This window comes from Anas platyrhynchos, chromosome 9 (genome assembly GCF_047663525.1).
Source record: "Anas platyrhynchos isolate ZD024472 breed Pekin duck chromosome 9, IASCAAS_PekinDuck_T2T, whole genome shotgun sequence".
Classification (NCBI taxonomy): Eukaryota; Metazoa; Chordata; class Aves; order Anseriformes; family Anatidae; genus Anas; species Anas platyrhynchos.
Genome location: NC_092595.1, coordinates 14,848,320 through 14,857,307, shown reverse-complemented (window position 1 = coordinate 14,857,307; position 8,988 = coordinate 14,848,320). Strand labels below are relative to the sequence as shown.

Below are 8,988 nucleotides of genomic sequence, written 5' to 3'. Positions count from 1 at the left end.
CACCCCGGGGATGTGGCAGGACCAGGCCCAGCGCTGCCACCCGATGCCCCCATCAAATATTAACGCGCCATGGGCTGTGCTGTGCACGGCAGAGCACACGGCAGACACAGCCCTGCTGCCTCTCCTCCCGCTGCGGGGCTCGGGGGGCTCCCACAGCCCCAGCTGGGCGTTATCTGGGGCTGGATCATCCCTGCTTGACCCTGAGCTCCACCGAGCAGTGCGGCGGCTTACAGCAGGACGGTAACCGCCAGGTTCTGCATTTCTTCCTTCTCCACGGCGTCCCGTTCCCCCCGAAGCCCGTTACTGAAGCGAGCGAGGCCGCCGTATCAGCCGCATCTTTGGCTCCACAGCGGGGGAGGCGGGCCGGCAGCCGGTGCCGGCCGACACATTTGCTTCACTAATGAGGCTCCTTCCTTTCAAGGGCTTTTAGATAACACCGGGGGGCTGCGAGCAAGCAGCAGCGGGATCTGGTTGCTCGGTTTTTGCCTGGCACAAGGTGCGGGCAGCACCGAGCGCCCAGCTCCATGCCTCCTGGGGCCCCCAGGACAAACCCCCCCGGCTGAGCCCCGTCTCCTGCGTGCAGCCCTGTGAGCAGCACCCACGGTGGGCACCTGCAGCAGCGAGCCCCAAGGTAAGCGGGCAGCCGGTGAGCTGCGTGAATCCACGTGTGGTGGGCTCTCTGATCCCTTTTGGAGGTGCTGGATCCGTCCAGCAGAGCGTTCGTCCCCTGGGAGAAGGGACAGACGGGCAGGGGGGGCAGGGGAAGGGCCAGCAGTGGCAGGGGTGGCCCCAAGGGGCTGTAGACGCAGGGGTCCCCTGCGACATGGGCATTGCCTGTGTCCCCCAGGAAAATGGGGGGGGGCTGGGTCTCTGCAGCTCCTTACTTTTCATTAAAAGGAAAAAAAAAATGTCAGGTTTGTCATGGTTTTGGATGACATGACTTTGGTGCATGACTTTGGTTTGGGATGACCTGGTTTTGCAGCTGGAGCTACAGGTAAAAAAAAAAAAAAAAAAAAAAAAGAAAAAAGAAAGAGTAAAAGGGGAACATGAAAAAGTCAGAACAGTTTGCTTTGGTCCCTATGTTGAGTGAGTGGTTTAAGCCCCTCCGACTTCACACATAATGCTTCATTTCCACCCCACCCAGAGCCTTCACACCCCGGGGCAGCCGCTTCCCCTGCGTTTCGACTCAGCTTGGCAAGCAGAGCAATGCCGCCCGCTGGCACCCACCCAAGCAGGTCAGGAAAGTGTCTGCGGTGGCTGGGGCCATGCTGGCTCGGCGGGGTGGGAACGCGGCCAGGAGAAGCCTCCCCTGCCCCGGCTGGAGGCAGGGTGCCTGCCGAGTGTGGTGGGTTGGCCTCACCCCCCACATGCCTTGGCTGTGCCCAGGGGTCAGGCTGGGTTGCAAACCGTGCCCTGGACGTGCAAAAATGCAGGTCTGCCCGTGGGGAAAGGCTGTGTTTGTCTAGGAAGAGCCCTCGCGAGCCTGCCCTGCCAGGGGTGATGTGCTGGGCATCACTGCCGGGACCGCTACCCAGCGATCACCCGGTGGTGGGGGGGGACACACAGAGGCACTGCGACTCCCCCGGGAAAATCTCCCCTTCTCTGCACCCCTCCAGGTTCAGCAGCGAATGAATCCTCCTGCTGGTTGCCCTCTCCAGGACAAGGGGCTCTCCCCACAGCACCACCCTGCACCAGCACATCCTGGCTTTGCCCCGTGGCCTGGGCTCAGAGCCAGGGTCCCCAGGCTGGGGCAGTGCCGCAGCAGCAGCTGAGGGAGCTGCTGGGCCCCCACGCTGCCAGGAGCTGCGCCGCCAGATGTTTTCACGGCTTTTCCCAGTTCTCCTCATCTACCCGCCAGCATTTTTCCCTAGAAAGAAGAAATGTCTGTAAATGCTTCCCTACCCGCACCCTGTCAGGCAGGGGATGGCTTCTCCTGCCCCTCCCCGTGCCTCCCCAGCAGAGCAGGGATGTGAAGCCCACCCTGCCCTGCTCCCGCTCCCCCAGCAAGTCCCCGTACCTCCCTTCCCAGCAGTGACCCGGCCCCGAGGGGGATGCAGCCCAGCAGGTCACCGCTGCCGGAGCTGAAGCTCCGCAAACCCATGCAGCGGGCCAGGATCCCGGCGCCCTTCATCAATCCGGTACGTCGCCAGCTCCGTCCACCACCCGCTGCTGCCATTTCTGCCCTTTCCCTCGGCTCAGAGCCTGCAGGGACCACCCTGTGCCCTGGCAGGACCCCCCCAGCGCTGCCGTGCCAGACCCCGTGGATGTGGACACCCTGGTGCCCACGCACGACGAGCGGGGCCACCTCATCCCCGAGTGGAAGCGGCAGGTGATGGTGCGCCGGCTGCGCGCCCGGCTGGCCGACGAGGTGGAGGTGTGCGAGCAGGTACCGCCAGGCTGGGGGTGGGATGTGGTGGGGCCCCACCAGCACCACCATCTGACGGGCCTCCTGCCGCAGGAGCCGGGTGCCTGGCGCTTCTCGCCATCCCACGAGGCGGTGCTGGGCCCTTTCGGGGAGCTGCTGACAGAGGGGGACCTGCAGCAGCTGGAGTGGGCGGTGGAGAGCCTGCGGCTGCGGCGGCGCGGCGAGGCCTACCAGGGCGAGCTGCAGCGCCTGGCGCAGGAGCTGCGCGCCCTCCTGCCCTCCCCGCTGCTCAGCATCACCGTCCACAGCCCCCCGCCCGCCCCGGGGCAGCCCCTGCCCCTCTGGTGCGGCCGCCTGGCTGGCGTGGTGGGCAGCCTGGCTACGCTGCTGGCCAACGCCGAGGGGGCTCGCGCCACCCCGGTGCCCACCCCGCTGCCCGCTGCCCCACTGCCCGCAGCCCCCCGGACACCGGCGGGCAGCCTGGCGCAGCGGGAGATCCGGCAGTGTGGGGTGAGCGTCCGCAGCCTGCGCGGCGCCTTCGAGCGCCACGGTGGAGGCAGCGCTGGGAAGGGCGAGCCCGGGGCGGTGGAGGCCGCCAGCGACTCGGGGATCAGCTGCGAGGAAGCGCTGTCGGACGGCAGCGGGTCGCCGGTGCCGGAGTCGTCCGGGCTGCGCAAGGAGCGCATCGTGCTGCTCTTCCTGAGCCACTGGAAGCGCTCGGCCGGCGGCCCCAACCCCTGGGCCACAGCCTGCCGGGCGCTGCAGGCCCAGCGGGACGCGGCGGGTGCTCCCGGGGCCGAGGAGGGGCTGAGCAGGGTGGGCCGCCTGTCACGGCAGAGGAGCGCCATCCAGCAGCTCCTGGGCAGCTGGAGGGACGCGGCCGCCCACCCACCACCGCCACCTCCCGCCGGCGGCCCCCGCGCCCCCCTGTCCCCCGAGCAGTTCGTGCGGCGGGCTGACGGGACGCCGGCCGACTACGACAGCCTCACCCTCGAGCTCTTCATGCTGGGCTACTTCCGCATCTTGGAGCAGGACCTGGCCCCCGAGGAGCGCCGGGGCCGGCACCTGCTCTGCTTCGAGGTGTTCGACCACCTGGGCCGGCACGGCTGGGAGGCCGCGCGTGCCTTCCACCGCGCCGTCACCGATGAAATCGCTGCTGGCCGGCGCAGCTGGAAGGACAGCTTCGAGGACATCAAGGCGAGGTATTTTGGCACCACCAAGGGCTCAGCCTGGCTGCCGGGGATGGCCAGGGGGAGCCCCCCGCAGCCCGGAGCCCGCAGGCCGGCCATGGGCCACAGCAGCGAGGAGATCTGCAGGTGCATCGACCGCAGCTTCGCCTTCTGGAAGGAGAAGGAGGCCGAGATCTTCAGCTTTGAGGAGTGACGCCTCCCACCTCCCTGTGCCCCCCAGCAATGCCCGTCTGCCCTCCCCGCTTTGCGAAGGGCTTTTGTCCCGTGGGGGCTTAAATAAAAGCGGTTCAGTTTTGTCTTGAGACAAGTGCTGTGGACGTGAGGGCTTTCCCAAGGAGCTCGAGAAGTTTTGGGGTGACGAAGAAAGCCTTTGGTCCCAGCCTGAGTGCTCCAGTGCTGGCAAGACCCCGTGGGGCACCCCGCAGCCTCGGTGCCAGGCAGGCGGCCACTGGGATTTATCAGCTGCCGCCCGCGGGGGGGGGGACAGGGCGCGTGCGGCCCTCCGGGGTGAGATAACAGCCTATATTTAACAGCCAGCCCCAGCCGGGAGGGAGAAAGGCAGCAGGTTGGGATGACTAATGGGTTTGGGGGGTGTCCTGTCCCTCGTTACGCACACGCAGTGGTCCCGCTCACCCGGGGAGGGACGTGTTCCCCACACGTACCCCCGGGTGCTGCCGCAAGGCTGTGGGGCGAGCAGGCTGAGCGGCTCTGCCCTGCCGGTGCCTTTAAGAGCAGCTGGCTGGGGAAGAGCAATGTCCCCACGCCAGCTAAAAATACCCCCCCCGGCTCAGCCCCCACCACCACCCCGGGTGTCCCTCCCAAACCCCGGCCACTTCCCTCCCGGCGGGGGCAGCTGGATGGGACACCGCGCGCTCCCAGCGGGGCAAACCCAGGTAGGAGCGGGACAGCTGCGGGGCTGAGCCCCGATGGGGGCTGAACACCACCTGGGGGGGTGTGAGGGGCTGTGGGTGGGGAGGGGGCCAAACCCAGGGGCACCGAAGCCTCGCTGGCTGGGCTGGATGCTTGGGCTGAGCCGCACTGGGAAGGGGGTTTCGTCGCCATGTGCCCCCCAGGCACCGTAGGGGGGCATCGCAGAGGGTCCCCAGGGGAATGCCCCACGCTCTGAGCTGAAGCAAGGTGACCCCAGCCCCCAAACCACCCCCCCCCCCAGCTCTCCTTCCCCTCCCTGAAAAATTGGTGGCAGCCCCAGCCGGGCAGCTCAGCCCCATGACACCAACACGGGGTGGGGAGAACGCAGCCGCCGGGGAGCTGCAAGCAGAGGGGGGAGCACAGGGCTCCTGAAATCCCTTCTCCTGCCCCAGCTGACGCCTGTAAATCACACGGGTGCCGCCAAGAAGGCGCGGTTGTGCCAGGAAGGAGGCACCGGTCAGTCATTGCCTTCTCCCGGCAGGAACGCCCTCACCACGCTCAGCCCGGGCTCCTTCCTCCAGCTGGGACCCGCGGCCTCCTCGGCGGCCGAGCCCAGCGCCATGGTGAGGAACGTGGATGACTTCGACTTCTGCCTGCCGTCGCACGCCCAGGGCGTGCTGGAGGGGCTGCAGCGGCTGCGCTCCCACCCCAAGCTGTCGGATGTGCTGCTGCTGGCCGGGGGGAGGGAGTTCCCCTGCCACCGCGGCGTCCTGGCCCTCTGCAGCCACTACTTCCACGCCATGTTCTCCGGGGACTTCGCCGAGAGCATCGCGGCCCGCGTGGAGCTGAAGGAGGTGGACCCGGCCGCCCTGGAGACGCTGCTGGACTTCGCCTACACGGGGAAGGTCACCATCAACCAGGGCAACGTGGAGGGGCTGATGAGGACGTCCAGCCAGCTGCACTTCCCCACCATCCAGAAGGCCTGCAGCCGCTACCTGCGGCAGCAGATGGACGCCACCAACTGCCTAGGTATCTGCGAGTTCGCAGAGAGCCACGGCTGCCCCGAGGTGTCCTCCAAGGCCTGGTCTTTCTTGCAGGAGAACTTTGAGGCCGTGTCTCAGCAGGAGGAGTTCCTGCAGCTCTCCAAGGAGAGGCTGGCCGTCTACCTCTCCAACGAGCAGCTGCAGGTGCAGGAGGAGCAGAGCGTGGCTGAGGCCGTGCTGCGCTGGGTGCGCCACGACCCGGGGCCCCGAGCCCAGTTCCTGCCCGAGCTGCTGGAGCTGGCCCACCTGGTCTCGCTGCCGGACCAGTACCTCCAGAACCTGCTCGCTGCCGAGCCCCTCGTCCGTGATTCAGCCGCCAGCAAGGCCCTCGTGGCCCGGTCCCGCGCCGCGGTCAGCAGTGGTGAGGTCTCCACCGCCCCGCAGAAGCAGAGCCCACCGCAGAAGCTGGAGGAGGTGCTGGTGGTGGTGGGCGGCCGGGTGCTGGAGGAGAGCGAGGATGAGGAAGGGGGGCTGGAAATGCCGGCTGCCCCCAGGAACTTTGCCTTCTACAACCCTAAAAGCCGTAAGTGCCTGTGGCAGGAATGCGCAGGGTGAATGCACATCCCTGGCGTGTTCGTTGTCCCCATTGTGTCCCAAAGCTGCCCCCTGGCCCTGCTGTGGGACAGACTGGGATGGAGGGTTCAGCTCCTTCCCACCAAACTGAGATGGAGAGAAACAGTGGGGGGGGATTCCCACTCCCAAACCATCCATCAACACGGGGATATTTTGGGGAGAAAGCATGAAACAGAGCGAGTTGAAAGGTGTGACCCCTGAGATGCTGCCCCCATCCCCGAGGGACCGGGGGGGATGTCCCCAGCCTGCGAGCGGGGCTCACAGCGGGGCTCTGCTGGGTTTCAGGGCAATGGATCGCTCTGCCCGACTTCCCTGACTACAACAAGTGGGGCTTCTCCCTGGTGGCGCTGAACAACGACGTCTATGTCACAGGTAGGTGCTGATGGGGGGGGTCCAGCATCTCCGCAGGGACCAGCCATGGGGCTGTGATGCAGGCACGGGCCTTGGGCCACCCCCTTCTACCAAGCAAAGCCTTCTCCTTGCTCTTTCGGGCGAGGGACGTGCTGGGGTGGCTGCTCTTGGTGGGTGCCCAGCCTGAGCCACATCCCTGCCCTGTTCCAGGTGGCTCCCGGGGGTCCCAGAATGACACGTGGTCGACAACCCAGGCCTGGCGCTTCTGCCCCAAGGACGGAGCCTGGACACCCATCGCCTCCATGCTGCGAGCCCGGACGAACCACACCAGCGCCGTCCTCAACGGCGAGATCTACGTCATCGGGGGTAAGGCGCTGCCGGGGGGCGGGCGGGTGGGCTGGTGGCGTGGCCCCGGGGGGCTGCAGTGTCCCACCGCCCCGCAGGGACCACGGTGGAGGTGGTGGAGGTGGAGCGCTACGACCCCTACAACCAGAGCTGGTGCGCCATCAGCCCGGCCCTCAAGTACGTCAGCAACTTCGCCGCCACCGGCTGCCTGGGCAAGCTCTACCTCGTGGGCTCCTGCGCCGTCAAGTACAACGCGCTCACCCTGCAGTGCTACAACCCCGTGCGAGGTGAGCTCCCACCCCAAGGGCATGGGAGCCTCGGATCAGATGGGGAGCACGTGGTGCCAGCCTGCCTGGCTGCTCCGTGCCCTTTCCAACGCTCCTGTAAAGAGCTGTGGGGCTGGGGGTGTTTTTTTTTTGGGGGGGTGGAGGTACAGCAGCAGCCCAGCCTGTGGTGCGCTCGCCCAGCATGGTGCTGGCTGCTCCTTGCAGATCTGTGGAGCGTGATCACGTCCCCCTTCATCCCCAAGTACCTGTCGGCCCCGCGCTGTGCCACCCTGCATGGGCTCATCTACCTCATCGGGGACAACACCAAGAAGGTCCACGTCTATGACCCGGAGGCAAACATCTGGCAGAAGGTACCGACCGGGTGCTCCAGGGGCACGGCCTTCACACCGCGTTCTGATTTTAGGCAGTTTGTGCTTATTTTTCCAGCACCACCTTCCATGGGGTGTGTGGGGCTGCTGCATGCACAGCCCAGCGCCGTCCTGCCTCTACCCCCAAGCCTCCCATCCCACGGGATCCCAACCCTTGCTTCTGCATGAGCATGATGTGGGGACACTGCTAAAAATTAGGCAGGGCCACGAGTAAGCCGTGGGCCCGGCAGGACCCCGAAGCTCACTGACCCCAAACCTGCCCATGCCCCTGTCGCAGGTGCAGCTCCTGCACACGCTGCATGAGAACGGCGGGATGGTGCCGCTGGGTGACCGGCTCTTCGTCACTGGTGGCCACTGGAAGGGCATGGACGGGGACTACCGGGTGGAGATGGAGGTGTACGACTGCGCCAAGGACCGCTGGACGCGGGAAGGCTCGCTGCCCTGCCTCTGGCTCTTCCACAGCTCCTCCTCCATCTTCATGGACACCTCCAAGTGGACAGAGGCTTTCCAGGGTGACCATGGGTGGTAGAAGCACCCGCAGCAGTGCCTGCGGGCTCGGCCACAGCCTAGAGGGAGCTGCTCGGGCTCGTGGCCCCGGCAGCACGGTCACCCGGTGAGCTGACAGCTCCAGCTCCCGACCTGGCCCTCCCTGGGGAGGGGAGGTGGGAACACGCAGCCACCACGGGGTAAAAGGCTTCTCCTTCCCACCACACTTCGGCCGGGGATTTTTTTTTTTAGTTTGTTTTTTAAGGACTGCCTCTTTGCCCTCTGAAATCCCCACGCTTTTCATGGTGTTTGGAGGGAGACGTGCTCACCCAGCACACCGCTGCTTCCCAGTGCTCCCCCTTTCCCCATGGCTTTGATTTCCAGAAGACAAGGGGGTATTGGGGCGCATCTTCCCGTCCCAATACCTACCTGTGGAAGCTGCACTTTGGCGGCTCCTTCCCAGCTCTGGCACTTGTTGCCCTGTTCCTGGGCTGCACGTGAAGCACCCCCCTGGAGGCCAACGCGGCCCCCAGCAGCATGCTCCTGGGCTGCCAGGGTTGTTTGCCCATGAAGCTGTTCCGTGTTGTGGTTGTTGCTTTGTGACCCATTAAACGTGCACAACGAGGAGCTCTGCGTGTCGGGGTTGGGGACCCCTGCTTCACTCGGGGCATCCCAAGCATCCTCCCCAGTGGCACAAAACTGCTGCTGAAGGCGGAGCTACCGGGAGGGGGCTAAGTGCAGGGCTGGAAGCTTGCTCAGCACCAAGGGGAGCATAGAAGGCTTCTACACAGGCCCCCTGCCCACAAAGCGGGGTGGTCCCAGCCCTCACCCCAGTCCCTTGATGGTGCCCAGCCCTGTGGCAGGGCTGAGTTATTCGCAGGAAGCCCCCTGCGGACCCCACCCTGCCGAGAACTGCAGGCAAGCTGCTGCCTGCCCCCCAGTGCGTCCTCCCAGCCCTGCCACGATGAAGCTGCTACAATCCACTCCACAGAAATAGTTACTGGCAGTACCACGACGCCAAGTCGCCAAGTGCTGCGTGCCTCCCCGCAGGCGTGCTGTCGGCACTCACTCTAAAAGGCAGGAGAGGAGGGCAAGTTCTCCTCCCAAGAC

The 8,988-nt window shown here is 65.9% G+C and overlaps 2 protein-coding genes across 5 annotated transcripts; both read left to right on the top strand.

Moving 5' to 3' along the window:
* Positions 1-196: 196 nt before the first annotated feature.
* ESPNL (espin like) lies at positions 197-3,849 on the top strand. Of its 4 annotated transcripts, none has more exons than XM_072042536.1 (5): positions 197-631; positions 1,145-1,235; positions 2,033-2,138; positions 2,231-2,386; positions 2,459-3,849. In XM_072042536.1, exons 2-5 carry the CDS (start codon positions 1,207-1,209, stop codon positions 3,746-3,748), a joined length of 1,581 nt encoding a protein of 526 aa, XP_071898637.1. In that variant the 5' UTR covers positions 197-631; positions 1,145-1,206; the 3' UTR covers positions 3,749-3,849. The 4 variants fall into 4 exon arrangements, with proteins under 4 accessions (XP_071898637.1, XP_071898638.1, XP_027320529.3 ...); XM_072042537.1 differs by having other exon boundaries at positions 2,030-2,138; positions 2,231-2,374; XM_027464728.3 differs by having other exon boundaries at positions 2,030-2,138.
* Positions 3,850-4,209: 360 nt separating this feature from the next.
* On the top strand, positions 4,210-8,505 carry KLHL30 (kelch like family member 30). Its single transcript, XM_038183782.2, has 7 exons — positions 4,210-4,448; positions 4,967-5,991; positions 6,327-6,413; positions 6,603-6,758; positions 6,836-7,024; positions 7,229-7,374; positions 7,670-8,505. The coding sequence occupies exons 2-7, from the start codon at positions 5,046-5,048 to the stop codon at positions 7,919-7,921; spliced, it is 1,776 nt and encodes a 591-aa protein (XP_038039710.1). The 5' UTR covers positions 4,210-4,448; positions 4,967-5,045; the 3' UTR covers positions 7,922-8,505.
* The last annotated feature ends 483 nt before the right edge of the window (positions 8,506-8,988 follow it).

What these genes read in the sequence shown, in the direction of transcription:
- ESPNL (XM_027464728.3), top strand. Translation starts at nt 1,207, where the DNA reads ATGCCGCCCGCTGGCACCCACCCAAGCAG. An exon ending in GCTGGCACCCACCCAAGCAG is followed by an intron (nt 1,236 to 2,029) that starts GTCAGGAAAGTG and finishes CTCCCTTCCCAG; the next exon opens with CAGTGACCCGGCCCCGAGGG. An exon ending in AGGTGGAGGTGTGCGAGCAG is followed by an intron (nt 2,387 to 2,458) that starts GTACCGCCAGGC and finishes CTCCTGCCGCAG; the next exon opens with GAGCCGGGTGCCTGGCGCTT.
- KLHL30 (XM_038183782.2), top strand. Translation starts at nt 5,046, where the DNA reads ATGGTGAGGAACGTGGATGACTTCGACTTCTGCCTGCCGTCGCACGCC. An exon ending in CTTCTACAACCCTAAAAGCC is followed by an intron (nt 5,992 to 6,326) that starts GTAAGTGCCTGT and finishes GCTGGGTTTCAG; the next exon opens with GGCAATGGATCGCTCTGCCC. An exon ending in CAACGACGTCTATGTCACAG is followed by an intron (nt 6,414 to 6,602) that starts GTAGGTGCTGAT and finishes GCCCTGTTCCAG; the next exon opens with GTGGCTCCCGGGGGTCCCAG.